The following is a 24446-nucleotide window of genomic DNA, read 5'->3' as shown; positions in this document are numbered from 1 at the left end:
GGCTGCCGTGCAGGAGGATGCAGTGACACTGTGTACCAGGTGGAACCATGAGCGTTGCAACCAGGGCAGTTGCATGTCCAGCAGATGCCTGCCCACGACTTCAGCTTTCAATTTATGTGTCGAAAGGAAAGGAGTGCGAGAGTGCCCTTCATGATGTATCATCAGAAAACTGACGCAGGTCAGAAACCTTAATCAAGAAGTTTTTCTGGCACCTAACAACGGTTGAATTCACATGCCAGCCTTATTCCTGTAACTGAACGTGGTGAAGGCTGCGGTCTCTCTTTTGCCCTGGGCCACTTAGGCCTATAGGAGATCTGTGATCTTGCAGCTGCCATCTCTTTTTTTGGTTGAATTTGGTTAAAAATGGCCAATACATCCCAAAAAATCAGCAGGGGGAGCGAAGCAAAGGCCCTCACACATACCCCCCTGCATGTGTCTCGCTCCCTGCACTCAGGCTAAAGAAAAACGAAACAAACGGCACCCCAAGCCCCAGTGAAGAGATATTAAAGCCTTTAGGGTGACCCTGGGTTTCTGGGAGCATCTCAGCAGGCGAAGGGAGATTCCAGCCTTGCGGGCAGGGAGGGCCCCTCCAGCGGCCGGGGCCTCGCTCCGGCTTTGCGGGCGAGGGGCAGCCCCGGCCCGGCCCGGGAACGAACCAGGGCACCGGGACGGCGCAGGAGGGCAGGGAGGGGAGCGCGGCGCACCTTGCTCCGCCCCGGCCCCTCCCCGGGGCGGCCGTCCCCGCAGCCCGGCCCCCAGCCGCTCACGCCCCGCAGCCGCCGGTTTCGGTTTCGTTTCCTCGCCCCGGCGGCTGGAGCGTCCCGGGGCGGAGCTGCCGGGGGCCGGCCCGCCGGGAGCAGTTCCGGCCGGGGAAGGCAGCACCGCAGCGGCCATGGCGCTCGCCGCCCAAGCGCTGCGGCTTCTGTGCGCCAGCGGCGGCTGCCTGGAGCAGGGCGAGCTCCAGCGGCGGCTGCCGGGCCGGCCCACAGCCGAGCAGCTGTCGCGGGCGCTGCGGGACCCGCAGCGGTTCACGCTGGTGCGGCGGCCCGGCGAGGCGGCGGCGGCGGCAGGCGAGGCGGCGGCCGTGGCGGTGGCCACCAGCCCCGTGCGGCTCTGCCAGGAGCACGGCGCGGGCTGCCCGGGGCAGTGCGGGCGGCTGCACCTCTGCAAGTACCACCTGAAGGGGCTCTGCCGCAACCAGCAGGCCAGGTGAGGGGCGGGCCGGGGCGCGTCCCGGGGCGCCTCCATCGCCGCCTCTATCGCCGCCGCTCCGCCCGGGGCTGCTGGCGGGGACCCGCGCAGCGCTGCCCGGGCTGGGGGCGGGCAGGCGGGGCTGGGCCCTGCGGTGTGGGAGGCGCGTTTTCGCGGGGCTCCTGTGCCGCTCCTTGTCCCCGGGCGCCGTTGCCGCCCGCGGGGGCCGGGGCCTCGTCCGTCCTTGCGGGACCACGAAGCGAAGCCGCCTGTGCCCCGCGGCGGGCCCGGGCGCTGCTGCGGCCTGTGCTGGCCGCCCCGTTGCTGTTGGTAGCGCTCACTAAACGCGTTTGTGGGGGGGGGGAAAAAAAAAAAAAAAAAAGTGTTTCTGAGAGAAAAGTCTGTGACTTTTCGGCCGGGGGTGGTGCTGCGACCTCTTCCACCTCTCGCCGTGGGCGGCTGAGAGCTCGGGCCTGGGGGCGCGGGGGTTCTGCCTGGGAGGCTCGGCCTCGCCGCCCTGTGTCCTCCCCGCAGTGGAAGGCGGCTTCCATAAAGGCCTTGCTCCTTCATCCATGTCCTTTTCCCCCTTTGTTTTTTCCCGAAGGAGAGAGAGACACAAAGGTTGTTCTCCAGACTTTGGGGTGCAGCACTTCCTCCCCAGCTCACCTCCCAGCCAGGGCTTTGCTCTCCCCTTCCCGCACACGCTGCTGCACGCAAAACTCTGAGCGCTTTGTTCTGCGTTTATCCGTTTGAGTGTGTTACTCCGGCGTTTTGGTGTTTTCTTATGCCTGGTTGTGAGTTGCGGGTCAGAAATGCCAATATTGTAAGACTACGCTGATGCTATAATGACTGCAAATCAGAAATAGCGTGGTAATTATCCCCAGAGTAATTATGTAGTCTCTTTAGCAAATCACATAATGACTTTATAAAGGAGCGCTGCAGATTCTTCTGAAACTAGATAATTTGGTATGCTTTCTAAGCTGTTTAGTGTAATATCGATAGGGTAGCAAAATAGTGCTAGTCGGTTACATTCACTTTGCACTTGGGTTTCTTAACTTGTAGGAAGGAATGCAGGTTTGTTCACAACTTCTACTCTGACCACAATCTCTGTGTTCTAAAACAATACGGACTTGAGCATTTAAACAGTGATGAACTTCGCCAGCTTCTTCTTCAAAATGACCCTTCTCTTTTACCAGAGGTGAGTAGTACTGTGATGGTTTCCTATCCTTGTGTTTCATTGAGCATCACAAAGTGGGAGAGGCTTGATACTAGATGGAGATGTTAGGTGTCAGTTTAGTTAGCATAATGCAAATCTAGAACTTTAAATCTGCGTCCTCTGTTCTTGTCTGTGGTGGGTTGACCTTGTCTGGCACCTAAAGACTCACACAGCCCCTCACTCACTTCCTTCTCCCTTGCCCCCAGCAGAACAGGTGAGAGAAAACATGAACAACAGAAGTGACAAAACTTGTGGATGGAGATAAAGACAGTTTAGCAAGTGGAGGAAAGAAGGGAGAAGTGTTACAAAGGAGGTTAGTCACCACCTCCCACAAGCAGACCCATGTCCAGCAAGCCTCAGAGCAAGGGCCACATTGTACAAAGGCCTGACCTCTGCTCCCTCCCCTCTTTCTTTTTTTTTTGAGGCGGGGAGCAGAGTGGAGAAAAAGAGCCTCAACACTGTGCAAGTACTGCTCAGCAGTAGCTGAGATGTTGGTGTGTTATCAGCACTGTTTTGGTTACAAATCCAAAACACAGGGCCATACGGTCTGCTATGAAGAAAGTTAACTCCATCCCAGCCAGATCCAGTTTCTCTTACCATCAAATTCAGGTCAAAAAATTTCACCATTCCAAAACTAGAAAACCAAGGAGTTTAGATAGTGACATTGTGAAATCCACTATCCTACATTTATATGACTTAGAGCAAAATCCTGTCTGCTTGAGAATGTCTGTGAGATGGTTGTCGTCTGTTGAAAGATCTTTCTAGACGTTAACAGGGAAAAGGAAAAACTATAAAGTAATCATTTGGAAAACAAGAAGAGGAAACTTGTATAAGTCTTCTAAATGCAAATGTAGACACGTAGCTGTAAAAATTTAAAATCATTGATTCAGACAGTCTATATGAGCACATTGTACTTTAATCTTTAAATTATTTCTTTTTTTCCTCTACCCAAGGTCTGCTTGCATTATAACAAAGGTGATGGACCTTATGGATCTTGTACGTATAAAAAGATCTGCACCAAACTGCATGTTTGCCAGTACTTTTTGCAGGGACAGTGCAGATTTGGCAGCAACTGCAAGCGATCCCATGACTTATTAAAGTCAGAATGTTATGAGAAACTGGAGAGACAGGGAATGAGTTCAGACATTATTGAGAAACTACCCTCCATTTATAGGAATATGTATGACATAAAAAGTGGCAACAGGAACACATATGACATAGAAGATGCCAAGTCTTCACTATGCAAAGGTAAATGATATCATCTTTTGAAAACACCAGAAGAAGAGTCATTATAGTGAATGTAATATTCTCACAGATGTCATTAAGAAAAAAAAAAACTGAATTCACATCTTGATGTGTCCTGCACCTATCTCATTGACAGAGATTTGTGTCTTCCTAAGTGAAAGGGATTTCAAGGTATTATGAGCTCCTGAGAAATAAAGTGCTTAGTGTTTGTGAAAGTCTTAAATGTGGGGTTAGAAAAGCATGACAGGAACTGGAAATAGGAAGATCTATAATTTTTTTCTTGGTAAAAAAACATAAGAAGTGGTATAGAATTGTTTAAGAATAGGGGTGGCGTTTACTTGTGTGATTGTAAACTATCTATATTTTCTTTCATGTAGTGATTCTCTAGCACAAGAATTCACAGGCAGCAGTATCCCAGTTACTTCTCAGAGATGTAATATGTTTTTTGTTCTTTTCTTTTGAAGTTCCTTAGAATTTTAAGTATAATTTAACAGGGAAGAAAAGGCTAACGGAATGGAAAATCCAAGTGTGTGTGTTCATCTCTGCTGTTCTCCTTGCAGTTCCTTCTTTCCTTCTGTGTCTGTGTTTCGTTAGGTGTGCTGTAATTTACAGAAGTATCAAATTTTGAGACTTCAGATTTTGTAACTGCCAATGTGAACAGCTATGTGGAATGCATGGTTGACTCAATTCCTTCTAGAAATGCAGAGGCATTGAATTCTATTCTTATTTTGTGGTGATAGCTAAAATCTGCATTTGAGGAATTCAGCAGTTGCAGGACAGTCAGCTTCAGAAAGGATGGATAAAGGGATAGAACTTTTGAATATACAAGGTTATCAAAGACCTCAGTGTCTTTCTGGAGCTGAACGCAGTTATGTAGTTATAAATACTGTTTTCAGGCTTCTTCCCTACCCACAGGTGCACTTTTAAGAGGTCTTGTTGAAATGAAGTGTATTAATAAGGCTTATTCCCCCCTCCAGAGAGAAAACTCAGCTCTAGCCGAGAGTCCTCAACTACAAATGATGAAGAATTGGAACAGATCTGTTTATATCATCTCTACAGAAGTTGTGGCTTTAAAGGTAGGTGGTGACTGTAGCAAGTAGTCTGTTTTGCTTTTCTCATAAAGAGGAAGTGATAGGCATCTTTCACAGAAAGGGAAAATTTCAGAGCTTATGCTTATTTTTATTTAAATCTCATTGTAATCTTGAGTGCTGATAGGAAAGTGTTTGACCTACCTGGTGTACCAAACAAAGGAGCTTCTTTTGTTTTACACTGGAATGTATAATATCGGCATGTGTTGGAGATTAGCTACTTCGTCTGTGTTCACCTAAGGGATTGCTGAATGATAGGAGTCCTATTTCCAAATAGCTACAAAAAGATACTCTGAATTCTATCTTCTTCCTTTTTTCTTCTAGCATGCTTTGATTCCATCTGTCTGAGCTGTTTCCCTTTCAAAATGTCCCAACTTGTCCAGGAAAAAAGCTGCTGTGCCAGCTTTCTCATTGGATTGTCCATTTGTCATCCTTTTCCTTCTTGATGTTCGTGACCTGTAGTAGTTCCCTGACATACTGCACGCCCTCTCGTAGGAACTGTGTGGTGCAGTCTCCTTGACTTGCCCTGATTGCGGATTGTTCTACAAAAACTAGCCTCAAGTTTATGCATGTGCGTACTGGTGATGTGATCTTCACTCTTATTGAGGCGTGTCTGCATACTGACCCTTTGAATGGTTTCTGAGTAACACTTGTGTTACATGCTACCATTGTTCTTGTTCCTGGTGAAGCCTCAACCCTTAGAGACTTCTTGAAGTCTCTACATGTGCTACTTGCTATCCTAAAGCTAAGCACTGTTGTGTTGTTTTGTTTGGTTTTTTTTAACCTTGGTAATACCACTTTGAGACTAAGTGGTGTAGCACAGATATTTGAGTCTACACTGTTATTTTAGAAATGAAATAATAGCCTGTATGAGCTTCTGATCTCAATTTATTATAAATTTTTGACTCTGAGTTCCTGGAGTTTCACTGCACAAAGAGAATGTAGTAGATACAGAAACTGAACTTCTGCCTAAGTTCAAAAATTAAGTTTTGCTTGCTCACACCAGAAAATTCTGAACTACTGCTTGTAATAATTCCAAAGGTGAACACTTTCCATAGGTATGCGTTTGATACTTTGACCAGGTGTAGAGCACTGAAATGTTAGATATTTTTTCTCAATGCCTGTAAAAATAATGCTTTTTTTTTTTTTAACATTTATAGACAAGTGTATTAGAACTCATTTTCACTTGCCGTATAGATGGCAGATATCTGATGGTAATACCTGGAAGGACTTGAAGAATATGGAAGAAATAGAAAAAGCATATTGTGACCCCCATAACACCAGGTATAAACTCTTATAAAGATCTAATAATGTTTAGAGTTTGCTATATTAGACCTGGCCCTTAGTGGCTATAAATTGCTATAGTTCTATTGCAGTCATTACATAAGTAGCTTAATTTGGTGTTCTTCTACTGACCTCACTTTGCTGATCTGTTGCCAGAGATCTGATCTATTGTGACTTACCTGTGCCTGGAGACTGTATAGGACCCTCTGGGTTACCCTACTGGATTTGGCTGGCATGGAGTTGTCTTCCTTCATAGCAGCCCATACATTTGTGACTAAAACAGTACTGCTAATGCACCAGTGTTGTAGGTGTTGCTGAGCAGTGCTTGCACAGAGTCAAGGCTTTCTCTTTTTCCCACTCTGCCTGGAGGTGAGCAAGGGGTTGGGAGAGGATCAGCTGGGACAGCTGACCTGAACTGACCAATGGAATCTCCAATACCATACATTAATAACGTCATGCTCAGCAATAAAACCTCGGGCAGAGGAAAAAGAGGGTTGTGATGTTGGTTTCCAAGGTGGCTACTGTTTGGAGGCTGGCTGGACATTAGATTGCCTCTGGTAGGTGGTGAGCGATTTGCTTTATTTATTTGTTTGTTTATTTGCCACCCTCACTTCTTCACCTGTTGAACTGCCTTCATATTGACCCACAACTTTTCTCATTTTGCCCTTCCTATTTTTCTAGCCCTTGTCATGCAAGGAAGGGCAGGGGGATGAGCAAGCGGCTGTGTGAGTACTTGATTGCTGGCTGGGGTCAATCCACCACAGTTACTTTATGTGACTGACCTGCAGACTCTCTGGTATTCTTTGCTGTGAATAAATGTATAAATACTTCCTACTACTGCTACCATAACAATTCTTAATCCTCACTGAGGGTGGCTGGAAGACTACAGAGAATGGTGTTTTTATCAAAAGTACTTGTGAGAATCTGTCTTTGGTTAGAGCTTGTTAATACACAGCTTGACCCCATGATTAGGAGTAACCTCTTTCACCTTTTGAGCTGGAGGATGGAAAGGTAGCATGAGACTTGGCCCTCTAACCCCCTTCCCCCCAGTCCATATTGTGGAACTGGTAGAATACTTTGTGTACCTGGAGAGAGAGATACTCTTGGGTTTAGAGAACCGCTAAGAATATGGAAACACCTTTAAGAGTTTGGAACTGGTTATGTAGCACAAAGAGGGTATTGGAAGGGGCTCATACCACTGCGCTGTGTCCCATGCTAGAGGATTTACCTGGCCCACTAATGTTACGTTAGAGGCTCCTTGAAGCCACACTTAAGTTATGACACTGCTCAGTTTAGAGTATACTTGGTTAGCAAGAAGAAGGCAGTGAACATTTTCCACTGTTTCTGCTCATCCTGTATAACTCACGAATTTATGCATTGATAATGGTTACAGCCCAGGAAGCCAATGTGAGATGTAGTATTATAATGCAAAATCCATACAAACACAAGACAGAGCTGGGATTGTTGTGGAAGATGCAGGTTTGTGTTCTGTTTCTGAGTGATGTTGACTTAATTTGAAAATTTGTGGTGGGTTTCTGAACCTATGTGTAAAGCTTCACAAACAGTTCTGGGTTTTTTTTCTCTCTTTTGTTTGGTTTGTTTGTTTGTTTGTTTGTTTTAATAGATTTAATAATGGTGTTACTGAAAGTGGCTCCATCTTGTCATGTATCTGTTTTCTGAATATGCGCTGTGGGTTTGAAAAGGTTAGACGTCTTTCTACAGCCTCCTCTGTGACCAAACCCCCACACTTCATTCTTACAACAGAATGGATCTGGTACTGGGAGGATGAGTATGGCCAGTGGCAGGAGTATGGAAAACAAGTAAGTGTGGAGAAATGGGGAGACTCAACTCTGTGTTAAAAGCACAGAACTACTAAAAAATACAGTGTTTATATCCTCCCCCTCTTTTGTTACCCTTCCCCCTGCCCCCACTGTACAGATGGACTTTAAAGGCCTAATGGGATCTTTTCTCTGCATATTTAATTGGTTCAGGTAGGGGAGTGCTCGCTGGTGAGTCACAAATGTAATTGACGGATAATTCTTCAGTGAGTCATGTCGGATAGGATCACATTAACACATTGTTTTCATTGCTCCTGTCCAAAACTTTCTTTTCTGAGGTTCCGGTATAACTCTATCTTTGCCAAGGTGAATGTGCGGACTCAGTAGTCGTGTTCACAGCATGCACTTTGAAGTGTAAGTTTAGGCTTCATAACACTGCTTGGTTTGTTTTAGGGGCTGTTTCAATGGCTTAATATGTGTTTTTTGTCTAATAGCTATTATCATGCACAAAAGCTGATACATGCTGCAGCCACCATACCATCTAACAGTTGTTGTTTTTAAACTTGCTTGTATATAACAGACCAGGAAAATTATTTTTTCTATGGTTTTGGCCTGACAGGATCTTGATCATGTAGCTGCCACTGTCGCCAGTGATGACCTAGAGAAAGCTTATATAGCCAAAGGTTCTCCAAAGCTGAACTTCAAAGCTGGGAGACATGAATATGAACTCAATTTTGGAGGTAGGTTGCATTTGCTTTGGTTTTTCATTTTGTTTCTCCTTCACTCCCTCCCTTCCTCCCTCACAGGTCTTTTGTGGTTTTAAACTACATTACTAAAGGAGATAGGATAGAGAAATTTGAACTTTGAACTGCAATGCTTAGAGAGACAGAGCTTCTATCAAAGTTGTCAGAATAAGAGCTGCTCACATAAGCAAAGTGGTATTCCTATTCCTCCATTTAATATTTGAGAAGTTCTTTTGCTAGGTTTCAAAAGTCGAAGTGTGACATCACCATTGATGCTATCACCAACACAAATGGTGAGAAACTTCTGGAAGACTTGGCAAGCCAGCTTCTGGTCTGCTTTAATCACTGGCTTGCAGAGAAAAGAGTACTTGGGCAAAGTGTGGCGTCCAGACGATCGTTGGCATTGCAAGATTTGTGTAGCTGTTTGTTCATAGCTCTGCCTGTCTGGAAAAGCTGAGAACATACCTTGACTGCGTCAAAGTAGGAATATGTGTTTCCCAAGAGTTCAGGAAATTTAAGCCACTTATGATGGCACTGTCATCTCTAATGCTGTTGCCTTCCCAGATAGTCTCTTCAAAAATCACAGGGAATAGTGGTGGCGGCAATCAGGCCACTTAGACTGTCATTTTGGTGTAGTTGCCTTTGATCCAGCTCTCCGTTACTGCCTCATTCTGCATGAAAATAAAAAAAATGGAGCAGAAAGGGCATATGGTATGTGGTTTGTGATTCAATTTAAAGCAATGCTGTGATCATCTATATAGGCTGGGGAAACTTGTCTGGCTTAGAAGAGAAAATTGCATAGTAAATCAATCCCTTTTCTAAGGTTTAGGTTTTTTTAGTAACTTAGGCAAACATGTGCAATGTAGATGTCTTCCATAACTTAGTTTCTAGGCTTGGTGGTGCCAAGAGGTTTGTTTGTTTGTTTTATTCCTTCTTTCTGAAGATGAGGCCTTGTTCTACTGGTTGCTACCGATGGTTAGTTACTAGTATGATGTGGCAGTAGCTACAGAGGTTCCAAGATCCAGAAACAATGCCTCTAAAATTCAGGTTGCTGTGACTTGTTTCTGTTGGTGGTCAATAAAAATGAATGATCTGTGATAGTTGTTAGGCTGCATTTATAGGGTTTGAACTCTATAACTACACATAGGAAAACAGTATCTTGATTGCAAATTGAGGAGGGATGCAAAACATGGAGCAAAAGTAGATACTTGGTTTACAATGATCCTTTTCAGTTAAGTGTGGCTGATAGAACAGTGAAGGAAAAATAGCTACCAGTGTCTGTCATTACTTCTAAAGTTACGAGCAAAACTGAAACTGAAATCCTTCTCAGTGATTTATACAGATAGACCGTGAGTTCCACATCCTGCTCTCATTTCCTTTTGTGTAGCAAGAAGAAAAACTTGGTGCCTTTTCGTCAACATTTTTGACGAAACAATGTAGTGGCAAGTTTTTTGGCAGTTTGAAGGCTTTCTAAAACATCTTTCTGATTGCTCAGTTTGGTGGTTTTTGGGGTTTTTTTTGTTTGTTTTTTTCTTCAGCCATGATTCAGAAAAACCTTCGCTACACAACAGAGAGAAAGATTTGCAGAAGACCTAAATTTGTCTCTCAGGCAGAGGTCGAAAAGACAAGAGCAAGGTAAGCTGCAACTGCTCCTTCTGAGATTATGAATTTAGTGCATCGTGAATGCAATGTCTTCCAAGGTGAATGAGTAGCTGTTAAGACAATTTTAAAAGAAATTGAGAGGGGAAGGAACATACCTTTCCTCCAGCAATTTCTACCCAGGGCAGTATTGCAGCCTGACCAGCAGTTTTCAAGCAATTTAGGAACCTTGGGAATAAAGGAAGTTTGGGTTTGGCCACAGAAAGTGTGGAAGCATATTAAATAATTCAACACGTAGCAGTGTTGTAGGGAGCTGCTGATGAGAGGGAGCTGTCTTACTAGAGCAGCTGATACAGATGGAAGCGATAACTTTCATGCATACTAGCCGTTTCTGACATCTGAGTTCAGTAATTTTCAAAGCTAAGTACAAGTTTAGAACCAGTTCTTTTGAGAACAACCAGACAGTCTGAGAGGAGAGTAGTAGTTGACACAGGTGGAGCAAAAGGTGATAGTCTGCAAGGGGAGAAGTTTTACATAATTGCATGCAACAGCCAACTTTTTTGTACATTCCCGTGCAGCACCAAGTGCTTGCTTAAACAACATGGAAAAGAGCAACTAAACACACTAAAATTGAGATGGAAGTAGAGCGAAGGGCTGTATATATTCTGTTTCTGACATGCTGATATGATACTAGATGCATTTTTATTTATCTACCCCATTGCAGCAGGGCTTTTATGTATGCATTCAACTTTTTGCAACTAAGAAGACTACTCTCATGTTTAGTTCAGTGTATATCTAATCTTTTTTTCTCATTTGGCATCTTGCTTCCTGCCATAAGTCTTGACGTGATGATTTAGAGCAAATATTTTCATGTACTGAAATATTTCTGAATATGTTCAGCTCCCTAAATTTGGCAAAAATGTTTAGTATGATGTGTACATAAAATGTAGGGATTCGATTTGTTTTAATTACATATTTTGTAATATCTTGTAATGTACAGGGGCTTTAAACATACAGAAGAGTTTAGGGGCGTTCCAGCTCACTGGGACAAATCTGCTCTGCCTGAACTGGGATTCAAGGTTTGGAACTTTTTGTTTTTTCTCTCCATCAGTTTTGTTGTGTACAAGTTTGTTACATCACAAGTTCAGTGTTGCTTGTGCCTTTGTAGATGACGGTTTCTTGTGTGACATACTGCAGAGGTGTTGGTAAATTTGAGCTTGGTATCTGTCACACTTGGCAGGCCTAGAGCTGAAACTAGAACCTAATTTAAACTAACAAATGGTGGCAGTATAACCGTGGAAACATTGACTTCCAAAGGCTACTATTTATCCCTTTCCTTGGCAAATTTGCCTGAATTACCAAGAGTGTTACAGGTGCCCAAGAGACATAGCTTGGAAATCCAATGTGCTGAAGTATCAGAGATAAATCGTGCCTCTAAACTTCAGGGTTGCCATTGCCTGAGCTATGTATAAGTAAACTGTTGTACATCTATGGAGCATTGCTGAAATCAACAGAGTTCAGGCTTGGATCATCTATCACTCCAGTGGAGTGAATTTGTTTACCTTTGTAACACCCAGTTAATATCTGCATGGTTTACTTTTGCTGACTTCCTGCTTGCCCCTACCACCATCTCTGCCAACTCTAGTAACTATACCTGCAGAAAAGATATTCTTATATGAAGCCTGAAAATTGCTAACTTGCAAAATGCAGATCCTCAAGAAATTATCAATAAAAACTAGGGAGGGCTAATATTGACATTCTTGATGTTCCTAGGGAAAACATACAAGTAGGAAACTTTTTTTGCTTTCAAGACTCTCATGTAAGGAAGTGATTTTCGGCAGTCTGTCCCTACTCTTCCCTAGAATTGTTGAACAAATAAAGCCTTTTCAGTTTATTTAAAAACATAGCAGGCAGTGCAGTTTATATTCACTGGCTGTAGGGAGTATAAACTATAAAGATTTAAAAAGCATGCGTGTAGAGGTACTCTTTGATTTGCTGCAACATAAATTCTCCATTCTTTTTTTATTTATGTGCTCATTTCTTCTATTGTTTAGGTACTGTTTGATATATGTATGCAAATGTATCTTGGCCCAAATATTAAAAGAGGCTGCGTGGCTGCACAAAAGCATGTAGCTCCTTTAATGTCCTGTGAGAGTGCAGTCTGGGTGTCTCTTAACCCCAGGAGTTAATTTTCCGTAGGTAAGAGCTCACTTTTACAGAGCAGGGATCTCTAATCTCCCTTTCTTCCAAGAGTATTTTTGCTGCTCGTACCTCTGCTTCACAGAAAAGACTTTAAAGGTCTGAAGAGTGCATTAGGTAGGGTGGCTTTGTTATGATTCAGTAAAAGATGGGAGTGGGTTTTTAATTGTTTCCTTACAGCTGATTGAGCTTGACCACTCTTCTGAAGAATACAAAAAAGTAAAGGTGGACTTCCAGCGCACAATGCCCAAAACAGTTATTAAAAGGATTCGTAGAGTTCAGAACCCATCTCTCTGGGAACTGTATCAATGGTATGTGCCAAATACTGCTCTGGTTTATGTGCAAGAAGTTTGTTGTTTCTGCAGTTAGCTATATGCTAGACATAATCATTCCTCAAATGCAGCTGCAATTAAGAATCTGCTTCCACACCCCCACTGCAGTACCTAGCCAAGGTCAACATTGAGATAAAGAGGTATTAACAAAACCAAAACTCAGTCCTGACATAATGCTTAGAACAATTAGATGAGCTCTGTGGGAGGAATCCTTACTCTTGGGTAAGTAGTTCTGTCAGGCCTGTGTGCAGGACAGCTGCCTTCCACTGAAGCTTTGAAGCTGGTATTCAGTCACATCTGGCACAAACACTGGTTTGTAGCTGGTCAAAACTGAAACAGCCTTCAAAACTAAATGCAGAACTCACTGAGGGAAAGCCTTAACATGAACTCCTGTGTTCGGAAAAAAAAAATGGATAAGATTCTGCCTACTTCCCAAAGGCAGTAAATGAAACAAAACATTTTTCTTATTAAATATCTGGGGGCATTTATGTATAACAAAAGCATTTTTGTACCCAGCTAGACAGCAAGACACCCTCTATGCCCAAAGTTTAGACCTTAATGTATTTTCAGAATGTACTTTCTGTGCGAAATTACCTCTGAGTGCTAGTATGGCTGGAGTCTGTCTGGGTACAGCCACTGTGGAACTGCAAAAACACTGCTTCTTATTGCAGGCAGAAGGAACAAATGCAGAAGAACAATGGTGGAAAGGCTGCGGATGAGCGATTTTTATTTCATGGAACCAGTGAAAAATACATCGATGCCATCTGTCAGCAAAATTTTGACTGGAGGATCTGTGGCCTTCATGGGACAGTCTACGGCAAAGGTTGTTTTTCAGCTCTTTCATTAACCTTAGACTTACTACAAAATTCTCAGTAGTTACTGCAGAGGTGTGAAGTTACAAAGAGGGTGCTCAGCTGATCTAGGGCCTAGCTCTGTGATGATGAGGACGACATAGCTGACTTCTGCAATGGTTACTTGGAGCTACGGCATACTGAAAGGCCTTGGCCTTTATGCTCCACTCTGCCCTTACAAGAAAAAACGAGCTTAGGAGAGTCCAGTTCTAGGGACGGTTTCTCCAGAGTCCAAACTTACTTCTGTTCCAGTTTCTCCAAGCTCCTACAGGAAAGGAAAATGGCATTATTTGCCTTTTTTTTTCCAGGAACATAAATGCCATTCTGAGTACAGGCTTTTTGCCTTGTTAGCAAATTATATTCCTTTACGTTGTCCTGTGTGCAGGAAAGGATCAACATACCAAGTGGAATGGCCAAGTGACAGGCTACCCACCCATCCGATTGAAGACCTCAGAAATGTTCTAGTGAATATTAGTAGCCTCGCTTAGGAGAGGAAGTTCAATGAGACTGGGGAGGTGGATGTCTAGGAGAAGGAGGAAATCTTTTTGAGGAACATGATAACATTATAAACATTACTTGTGTGGCTTTTTAGTATGTGTGCTGTGAAAAATAAAAGTGTAGGTAATACGCAGTGGTCATTTTCACTAAGAAGGCCATTCAGGACAAGAGTGGAGGCTTTGGGAAGGCCATTCATGAACTGTTTCATGGCTTTTGCTTATGAATTCTTTCACACTGTATCACTCCCTTCCCTGCACTTTTGGTGTCTTATCAACTCTGTCTTGGTTTCTCTTCTGCAGGAAGCTATTTTGCAAGGGATGCGTCTTATTCTGACAACTACTGCGGGGAAGACTCATACACCAAGACAATGTTTCTGGCACGGGTGCTGGTGGGGGAGTTCACTCTTGGTTGTTCTTCTTATGTTTGGCCTCCCTTGAAAGACAACCAAAACTTCTATGACAGTTGTGTGAATAACTATTCAAACCCTTCTATCTTCGTCATCTTTGAGAAACAACAGATTTATCCAGAGTATCTCATAGAATACACTGACCAAGCACTGGCAAAAATGCTATAGCAGCAAAACCTGTGCTGGTTTTGCTGGGATCGAGTTAATTTTCATCATAGTAGTTAGACTCTTTTCTTTTTGTAGCTAGCACAGTCTTTTGTTTTGGATTTATATGAGAATGATGTGATAACACGCTGAACTTCCCATGCCTTTGCGTGAGTCAGAGTTAATTTTTTCTTTCCAGTAGCTATGCTGTGTTCTTGAGTTAGTATGAAAAGAATGTGAGGACTGGCTAATGTTTTGGGTGTTGCCAAGGAGACCAAGGACTTTTTCAACTTTCTGGCTACAGGTGCACATAGAAGCCGGGAGGGAGCATAACAGGACAGCACCTAGACTGACATCCAGGCTGGCCAATGAGATATTCCCTACCATTAGCGTCATGCTCCATATGTAGCTGGAGCCAGCTTTTCCAGCTCTGCCATTTACTCTTTTTTGTCTTCTGGGATCGGCTGTTCGAGACCAGGGTGCTCTCTTTTCTTAGACCATCTGTTCAGCACGATCGTGTTCGAGCACGAACTGCTATCCAGATCTTCCTTCTTCTGGCATCGGTTCTTTGGAACTGGAGGTCGCGATTGCTGCTCAGGAATGGGCAGAGTATTGGTCACTGGTTAGTGAGCAATTGAATGGTGTATCACTGATTTTGTATTTACATTGTTATTATTTTCTCTTCTGTCTTATGAAACTGTTCTTATATCAACCTATGAGTTTCTCCCTCCCTTCCAATTTTCTTCCCTATCCTGTTTGAGGTGGGTTGTGGGAGCTGAGTGAGAGGCTATGTGGTCCTAGTTGCCAGCTGGGGTTAAACCATGACAGAGAGTAAGAGTAATTTTTAGAAGTTTGTAATTAGGTAGATGAGTGTTCAGAAACATTTCTTCTCTATTCTTTCTGTGCAATAGAAAACGAGGGATAAAAAGACATGAAGGATGTCTTAGAATTCTTAAACTCCTGTGTCTGTCTCCTGTCGTTTAGCAGGTATCATGATTCTCTGCCTTACTAGAGACTTTTATAAGTGTATTAGTTTAGTTCACTGATGATCATAACATGAGAACTCGCTGTGACTGCCAAGTTTAAACAATATTTAGTTGTAATTGTTTCAGGAAAGATCTTTACCCGTGCTTGTTGGTCAGAGGCTGTTTCCTACCTGCTTATCTTTTAACTCAAAATTTGATAAAACCTGGATTTTTTAAATCATGTGTCTCCTGTAACAGTAGACATTGAAGCGTTTGCAAATGAGACTGTATAATCTCTGTCTCTGTGCTCAACTTATTGCATAAATTCTTAGCAGCACTCGTCTTTTGTCCCTAGTTAATCTTCACCAACAAAGCCTCGAAAATTAAACTTGCTTTTTTATTCTGGTTTTGACTGCAATATAGTTAATTTTCTTCCTAGGAGCTGTTATAGTGCTGTGTTTTGGATTCAAGATGAGAGTAATGTTGATAACACACTGATGTTTCAGTTGTTGGTGAACAGGGCTTACACAGAGTCAAGGACTTTTCAGCTTCTCACACCACCCACCAGCGAGAAGGCTGGAGATGCATAGGAAGCTGGGAATGGACAGATCTGGGACAGCTGACCCAAATTGGCCAAAGGGATATTCCATATGATGTCATGCCAGACAAAAGAAACCTGGGTGGAGTTGGCCGGAGGGTGGCAGCTACTTCTCAGGGACTGGCTGGGCATTGGTCAGCGAGTGGTGAACAATTGCATTGTGCATTACTTGTTTTGTGAATTCTTTTATTATGATTATTATTTTCCCTTTTCTGTCCTATTAAACTGTCCGATTCTCTATCCCACTGGAAGGGAGTGAGCGAACGGCTGTGTGGTGTTTAGTTCCCTGCCAGGTGAAACCACAACATTGTTGAAAAAGAACCGAAACTTATTTTCCCTTGTTAACTTTCTCATTTAAAACAAGTACCAAAGACATGAAGCATAACAAGGTGCTGTGCTACTCGGTTGAGTTACTTTGTCAAATAAATGCTGTATTTTAGGTCTGTGAGTACTGAAGTTTTTCATGACTTTCACTGTGTATGCAAATGAGAGAGTGCTGGCAGGTGCGTGGGGTAAAGAAGAGGAGGCAATTCATGCTGTGATTTAAAAATATTATCATAGGCGTGAAATACACAGTTTGCACTACTTGATTAGCGGAGTAGTTGTTTGTGTGGAGCTACTTTCTGGTACTTTACAGCTGTTGGGAAGGACAGTGAGCGGCTCTCATCAGGTTTACTGCCCCTTTGGCTGCAGGAGATACACTGGTTACCTCTGGAATCAAGGTGCCTTTGGACTTTCTTACATGAAAAACGTGCTTTCCTGGGGAGTGGTCTTCAGCCACAGAGCTGAAACCTTTTAAAAATTACTAGCGTTGAGCAGGAAGCATACATGTATGCAGATAATAAAATACTTGGACTGTCAAGTATTTCTTAAGATTAAAAAGTTGCTGATGAATAGACCAATACTTTATCACAGCTTTAATGCTCCTAAATGAGTACTTGTTAGCTATAGTGTGCTGCAAGAGCCTTAAGATTTACTTTGTATAGGACCAAAAAAAAGCTCATCTCTACCTGTATGCGAGAAGCGCTTCTTTTTAATTCATCTGGATGATGACTGACAGGTGTATGCTGCGTAACTCTGTTATTTCAGCACTGTGAACCAGGAGCTTAGCCATGGTTAGCTGGAGTAAGTCTGTGCAGAACTCCTGTTTATGTGACCATAAAGGTAGCAGCGTGATATCTAAAGGAAGATAACTCCGTGTCTAAAGCTAGAAAAACACAGGATGCGTAAAAGCAACTAGACTGTATTCTTTCTTTTGAAAGATTTGTAATAGAAAATATATAATAAATCTCATGTCAGTAAATGAGCTTGTCAGCAAATGCTACATTCATTGAGGAGTATAACGTGTATGAAAGCTTTTGTACCTGTGCAAAAAACACGTTAATCTGCAAGTTCATGGCAAATGAGAATACTGGTAGTATGCCTTTCTTTCTCTGAACATAACCAGCATTTCAGCTAAGAACTGGAATAGCTAGTCATGTTAATCTTTTGCCAGAAAATTGAAACAAACATTTTTCCATGCAAAAAGTTGAGACATTTTTTAATAACTTTTTTTGATGGCTAGTAATGTTTAAAATCTTAATTCTTGGAGGGGATGTGTTAGTGTGTGTGGAAGTGTGTGTAAATAAAATAACTGGAATAAAATGGCTGGTTTTGTTACTTTGTCGTCTGTTATTTCTCCATTAATACAAAAAAGTTACCATGTTTTCCACTTTTGAAACTGCAATGGTAACTTTCTTGTGTGTAGTACATAAACAACTATTTCAACCACTAAGTTCCTTGTAATGATTTCTCTCTCAATACTAAAAGAACCAGGTTCCTGAGTTCATGGAAACTTTCTTAATGATGCTGCTTTTAAGCAGTGGAGTCCCTCTGTCCCTCTACACCTGTTTGGGTTGCATTTGGAAATGAACAGATGAAAGCATCATTTGTGTTGAATCTAAACTTTAGACAACAGTTGATATTGAACCTCTTCTCTGAGTGAGGAGGATATCTCTTGGCTACTTAAACTGAGCAGGAACAGTGTAATAATCCCTCCCTCATTCCTACAGCATGTGAGGAGAAAGATATGCTGTGAAGGTTGTTCCCTTTCTTGATAAGAGGTCCATCCTGGCAAGACAGATGGCAAGCCAGCAGAAGCCAAACAACTTTGCTCTGCGAGTAGCGCCCAGTATGGAGCACCATAATTTATGAACCCCTGACCCCCACCCACTGGGCTGGTTAGGGGTCTGGCAGGTTAGGGGTCAACGCACCGCACCATTTGATGAGTTTTACCTGTAATCAGGTTTGTCGTGATATTCTGCCTCGATTTTATCAGATGTGTGTGTCAAAATCCTTTCTGTAAGTGGTGGCAGCGAAGGAGTGGCAGGACACGACCCAGTTCGGATACCTGCAGCCTGGCAAAGTAGAGGTGGTGGATAAGAGGAACTGGGGTGGATGGCACGTACCAGCTATGGTCCTGTACTCAGTGCTGCTTGGCTTGGAGAGGACTCCCATGTTGCTGCTTTGCTTTTTTGCCTTTGAGCCAAAGGGAGTTGTAGAAATGCTGTTTTACTTGGAATACTTCTTCCAGCACAAAACCTGGGAGGGCGAGTGGCTATTTTGTATTGCCAGGGTTACTGGTGCTTACTTGTTCTAGCAGGGGATGGGCTTCGTGGGCCTGAAGAGCTCCCTTGCACTTTTCGGTTCAGGCCCGGTCATGGCTTCATCTCTACTTGCAAAAATCCTAGCAATTGAGGGAATCCTGCTCCCTCCTTTAAAATAGCCATAGCACCCAGCAGTGCAGGGAACAAACGGCTTAGAGACTAATCAGAGTTTTCACAGTTGGAAGAAAGACAGCAGGGCCAGTGTGAACCAAGCAATGAAACAAAGGTTCGTAAATCAGCTTTTAATTGTTTTAGCATATTTACTACTGTGAATGCACAGAAGTGTCTGATATTAGGTGAAGCTGGTTCAAGATGGAAAGATTATTTAACAAAGGGAAATAAGAAGGTGGTCATTTCAGAAAGTATCACACACAGCGGAAAATCTGCCATTTATTGCCAGGTAAGAATAGATCAAATTTACAATCACGTGAGCAGAACCATTTTTAAAACCCAGCCCTGATTTTCCAGGAATATTTTTTATAAAGTACAAAACTGTAAAGGTTTTCTGTCTCAGCATGCTCATTGAAAAACACCACTTTATACTGACAGCTTTATGTAATCATTGCAAAGTCCCAGAAGATGTTTTATATAGAAGCTTTCCTTTACCAAGTATCATTTGCTTTGTATCAGCTGTCAGAGAAGAACTGAGACCCTTTTGTAAAACAGACATGCCTGCTTTTAAACAAACCCGCAGCTCAGCAATGCAAGACAACACACTTACTGTTTCTGAGGAGAGAAATTATTTAAAATCAACTTCCTTGTTCCTCCCTAGTATCAACTACTGTTGAGTGAAGCATGCTGTACCACAAATGCTAACAGTCACTGTTACTTAAGGATATCAAGTTATGTTTTCGTGTTGCAACTATAAACATAACTCCTCTTTTTGTTATGTTTTTTTTAAAGGAATACTAGAGCCAACTCTGTTCAGGATCAGTTTGGGACCACGTTATATGGGTGCACAGACACACTGTGATTAATAGGATATTACCAGTTTTTGTTTTGCAGAGCTGCTGTCAGTCCTGTGTCTCATTTTTTGCAAATGTGTCCTTGCAGGGGGCTAGAGCAGCATGGGTCCCTCAACACAGCTTGCTCTTTAGGTATGTTGCTGAGGCCACACAGCCAGGGTGAGGCCCAGCATCGTTAAATATCCTGGTAAAATGTCTGTGCGGTGTCTGGTGACTGTATCAGCAGCTGTTGTTTAAAAGGAAGAAATGGCTCGGGGCTCTTCCTTTAGTACTGGAAAGTTGGCAGCCTTTTCTCTGTCTTTCTTACTTCTCTAGCTGTCTCACTAGGCCTGCCTGTAGAACACGGGACGATGTGCTTCCAGGAATCTGGCATGGCCCACACTTGCAAAAATATTTCCTCTATTCCATACCACTGCAAACTGACAGGTGAAAATAGGTAATGCTTCCTAACCAGAAAACTTTGCGGGACAGTTGAGAAAACCTTAGCTCAGACTCAAGTGAGCTTACTTGCACATACTGTCTGTTCAACTCTGAAGTGGCTGGGAAAGGCTCTTGGTGCAGTTTCCAGGCCTGTAAAATGTGATGGACAGTTGCAGCCAGCGCAGTACTGGGTTTTGGGGGTTTTTTGTTGTTTGGTTGGTTTTGGTTTTGTTTTTTTTTTTTTTTTTTCCCAGTGGAGTCAACAGGATTCAAGATGATAGTACTCTGTTCAGGCACAAAAATATGAGTTGTTCAACTGCTCTACACTTTAGTGGCACTCAGACAAATATTGAGGATACAAACAGCATTCAGATAAACAGTTAATACATAAGCGTATTGAAGAAAGACATAAGCTTGATTTAGGCTTGGAGCATTTGTTCAAAAATGAAGCACGCAATGTCCTGCTAAGTCATTTAAAGAAGAAAAAGATTTTTAAAAAATTGAAGAAACAAACAAGCCTTTGACAGCTGACTTCAGACTGGAATGAGCTGCTTGCTTGGTCAGGTAGGTGGGACATTTTTAGGTAAGGCCCATCCAACTTTTTGCTAGTTTATATATAAGCTCTACAGTAAATCAGCTGCCAGCACACTATTTTCATGAGGGAAAAATGATGAATAATGTGTAGAAATTAGGGTATATACAGTATATTGCTTTTCAAATAACAATCACTCCATTGGTAATTCATATGATGTGTGTCTGTAACAGGGCACTTAGTAGTGTGCCAGAGATGCTCCAAGGAAACAGGAACAATTCCAAGACTGCCAGGTCAGTACTTCACCACTACTACCTGTTCAGTTCTGTTAAAAAATCAAAATAAAAAAATCCCAAAAATCCCATGAAAGAGAAAGACAAAGTCTTCCTGGAGCAAGATACAATAATTTGATCGGTGTTCAGACAGGATGTGGGAAGAAAGCAGCAAAAGGTGCTCGTTGGAGAGAAACTAGGGAGCTAGCTGGGGATCAGTGAGCAGATGGCTCCTTCCAGCAATCCTTGCAGTGACGCTGAGCAGTCAGTCTCTTCTTCCTCCTGCCATGATACTTCTCTGTGCATAACGTCACCAAGAGAGATGCTGTACCTAAGGAAACCTCAGAGTTTGTTGGCAGACAGCAAGTCCACACTTGCAAAGAACTGAAAGGTGCTTCCTTATTCTTATGGTGCCATAAGAATTTTTCCGGTTTAGAAAAAAAAAAAAAAATCAAAGGACCCTGATACTATCTCCTCTCATGGCTTTGTTGTACAGCCAACCAGTTTATGGTGCCCACTGAAGGAAATGTGTTGGTTGGTTCTTTTTTTAGGTCAATCACTGTTGTGTGATGTTCAACTAGCTGTGTGGTGATTGAAGGGCTTTGTAGAGCAGTAGGAAAGAGCATGGAGGGAATGTGAAGCATGGGAGCGTACTGCTGCTTTGGCTGTGAAGATGGATGTACACAGCCATACAGCTTGAATAGATCCATGGTGCTGCTGCAGTGGGGAAACCCGACAAGTTCCCTCCTGAGCAGAGTGAGGCACTTGGGACGTGACCTGCTCTGGGGACACACAAGGAATCAAGGGAGCTGCTGGGGCTGATGATCCTGGACCCCACTCCCTTGCCACTGGCTTTAGTGCATGCGGTGCTCTTAATCTCTGTGAGTCAACGAGCTGGACAAGGATGGTGCCAGCTGCAGTGCTCGGAAAGGAAAGGCCTCAGAGCAGTGAAGCAGATGTTGTAACAACACCTTCTGAATACCCTTAAATTTCCTCCAGTCTTCCTGCTTTCATTGAATTTGTATCTTCTTTTCCTCCACCTTTCCAAACCAGTTCAGTAACCAGCAAAACAGCTGCCACCTCATTTCTTTAGTCTTAACTACTGGAACTTAGCTAGTAAACAGAGGAACTCTTCATTCCTCTTCAATCAAATCAATGCAATGTGCCAAGTGCAAATTGTTAACCTAGGCATATTTCAAATCACTTCAAAAGCCTGAAGAAGGTGCAGCTCCTTCCACTTTATAGACACTGGGATAGATTAAGCATTGTGCAGGAGTCTCTGCTTTGATTTTTAGCAGAGTTCAGAATAAAACCCAATGTACTAACACTGGATCACAGGTCTTCTGCTGTAACTGTGGTGCCTCTCGGGCTTTTTCTAGAGTAGAGACTTAGAAGTGCATGAGAAGGATGAATGAGATAATGAATTGTAATGAAAATCTATTGTAAATTTAGTGTATGCTTAACATCTGCTCCATTCATTGAACATAAACATGAAAAAGCATTCTCAAAGATGAGTGAAAGCAAGTGCAATGTAGAAAAGCAAGTGAAAGTGGGATGCTTCTTTACAGATACTATTCACAACAATGTCAAAACCACCAAATGACTGCGGAGCCCACATCTCATTTTAAGAAGTGACTGGAGGATCTCCCACAGGAGGTGAGGCAGCACCTGCTGACCATCAGTGAGACTTAGGCTCCTACCTGTCTTTGGGGTTTCGAAAAATATTATACCAAGTGAGTCATTGAAGAAGGGGTCCCATCTCGGGAGGTTTCAGGATGTACATTTTCATTTAGCGAGATTCTAGCATAATGTAGACCCCATTTTTTGGTCCAAGTGTGGCTTTTGATTTCAGCTGCAAAGGAATCTGAAAGAAAAAAGAGCAGTTATATGTATTTGTTTATGTGTGTATACTACCCTCACGTACAGACAGACGTTTTTGCTGGGGACCAATTCACACCAGGATTACTGTGGAAGCTGTAAAGTACTTGTTTTACAGTCAGCTGTGGTAGTATAATATTAAACAGAATTTACAGCCAGAGGCTGAGGCAGTGGCTGCCCAGGTATATTGTAGATCTGAACAGGAAGAAATTATCTCTGTAAACTCTAGAGCTGCCAAATAAGTGCCAGGTGCAATATACAGGGTGTTTCAAAAAGATGGACCCAATTTCAGAAATATAGTGATTTCAAATTGGGTTCATTGTTTTGAAACACCCTGCATAGTAAAGTGCTGAGACCCCATGGAAGTTGTACACCCATTCTCACCCTGTATAAATTGAGTTATTTTGACTGAGGTGTTGCTACACTGCTCTCCAGACAGGGGTCTGTAACTATTTGTTTTGTTGGAAAAAAATCATAAAGGTTTTCTCACGTTTTGATTAAAACATGTAGTCTAGGCCTCTTATTGCTCCTTATTATGGAAGTGGCCCAGCAATTTTCTCAAATGAAGGGAAAGTCACAAAGACAAGTAAGCTGTCCTGTCTTGGACACACCGTCACCTCAATGAAGTTAATAAGTGTGGCCTTCAAGCATCTGCATGTACAAACCTCAGTCTCTGGGCAGGTCTTAAATTGAAACTTCTGCAAAATCCTCAGCAGAGTCATCTTTGTTTCCAGCAAACCCATCTTCATGCCAATGCAGCCACGGGGTCCTGCCCCAAAGGGCAGGTATGCAAAGGGATGTCGTTCCTTCTTGGCCTCCTCTGTAAACCTAGAAGGTGTGGAGATGGAATCAGGAGCAAAAAGCATTTCTTGAACCAGTTTCCATGTTTTTCATTTAGATCTTAAAGGGTGGTTATTTCAATTGGTCTTAATGAACAAGTCAAGGGGACTACTGACAGATTATGTCCTGATGGGGCTGATGCCCTTAAGTAAAGAGATAATTAACTTATGGCCATCAGCCTTCATCAACTAGTGATTCCAGGAGAGGACAGACAGACATTAGTATTATTTACAACCTGTCTTTAATGAATTGCCTTTGTTCAAAGACCATACTCAGAAGAATGATAACTTCAGGTGCAGACACGCTAGCTGTGTGGAGGTTTGCATGAATGGGGGAGAGATTACAGCTCAGAGGAAACGAATGGGCTGCAGTGTGAACTAACCAGAATTAGCAGCAGAGCTTCCCTGCCTTGCACCACAGAAGCAGAACAATGGGAATTTCTCCTGGAAGCTTGCAAGGGGAGATGAAATCTCATGGGATTGGACAGGCTGTGGAAGAGAACTGTTAAAATTCAGGACAGCCCATCTTCCTGCTCTTAGCCCAAAGTGACCAGGTTCCCAGTCGGGAAACACTGAAACTGCAGACACTTCTGTTCTTAGGGCTGAAGTACCTCATTCCGATTGGAGAGACTGATGAATGTGGCAGTCTGTATGCAGATCTGCATCAACTAGCTAGATTTAAAACACTTGATCAACCTGCTAGAAATGAGGCTTTTTTTTTTTTCTCACACGGAAGGAAACAAAATTTCTATTTGAAC

The 24446-nt window shown here is 42.9% G+C and overlaps 2 protein-coding genes across 2 annotated transcripts in view; one reads left to right on the top strand and one right to left on the bottom strand.

The window, feature by feature from the left end:
• Positions 1-877: 877 nt before the first annotated feature.
• On the top strand, positions 878-17746 carry LOC136001594 (protein mono-ADP-ribosyltransferase PARP12-like). Its single transcript, XM_065656083.1, has 12 exons — positions 878-1209; positions 2254-2389; positions 3361-3655; positions 4630-4728; positions 5901-6024; positions 7649-7844; positions 8422-8542; positions 10084-10180; positions 11145-11223; positions 12524-12654; positions 13347-13498; positions 14324-17746. Exons 1-12 carry the CDS (start codon positions 893-895, stop codon positions 14596-14598), a joined length of 2022 nt encoding a protein of 673 aa, XP_065512155.1. The 5' UTR covers positions 878-892; the 3' UTR covers positions 14599-17746.
• Positions 17747-22446: 4700 nt separating this feature from the next.
• The window catches only part of TBXAS1 (thromboxane A synthase 1), a 235683-nt gene continuing 233683 nt past the window's right edge, over positions 22447-24446 (bottom strand). Inside the window, exons 12-13 of the mRNA XM_065639909.1 lie at positions 23515-23677; positions 22447-22835 (exon numbers count right to left, since the gene is read on the bottom strand). Coding sequence (XP_065495981.1) covers positions 22761-22835; positions 23515-23677 — 238 coding nt within the window. The 3' untranslated portion in view covers positions 22447-22760. The remainder of the gene's footprint in view (positions 22836-23514; positions 23678-24446) is intronic.

The sequence above is a fragment of the Caloenas nicobarica genome, chromosome 1, assembly GCF_036013445.1.
Source record: "Caloenas nicobarica isolate bCalNic1 chromosome 1, bCalNic1.hap1, whole genome shotgun sequence".
Classification (NCBI taxonomy): domain Eukaryota; kingdom Metazoa; phylum Chordata; class Aves; order Columbiformes; family Columbidae; genus Caloenas; species Caloenas nicobarica.
Note: the sequence above shows the minus strand (reverse complement) of the source record. Positions and strands in the feature narration are given on the sequence as shown.

Coding starts and splice junctions, on each gene's coding strand:
- LOC136001594 (XM_065656083.1), top strand. CDS start 893: ATGGCGCTCGCCGCCCAAGCGCTGCGGCTTCTGTGCGCCAGCGGCGGC. Junction 2,390..3,360: donor ACCCTTCTCTTTTACCAGAG/GTGAGTAGTACT, acceptor CCTCTACCCAAG/GTCTGCTTGCATTATAACAA. Junction 11,224..12,523: donor TGCCTGAACTGGGATTCAAG/GTTTGGAACTTT, acceptor GTTTCCTTACAG/CTGATTGAGCTTGACCACTC.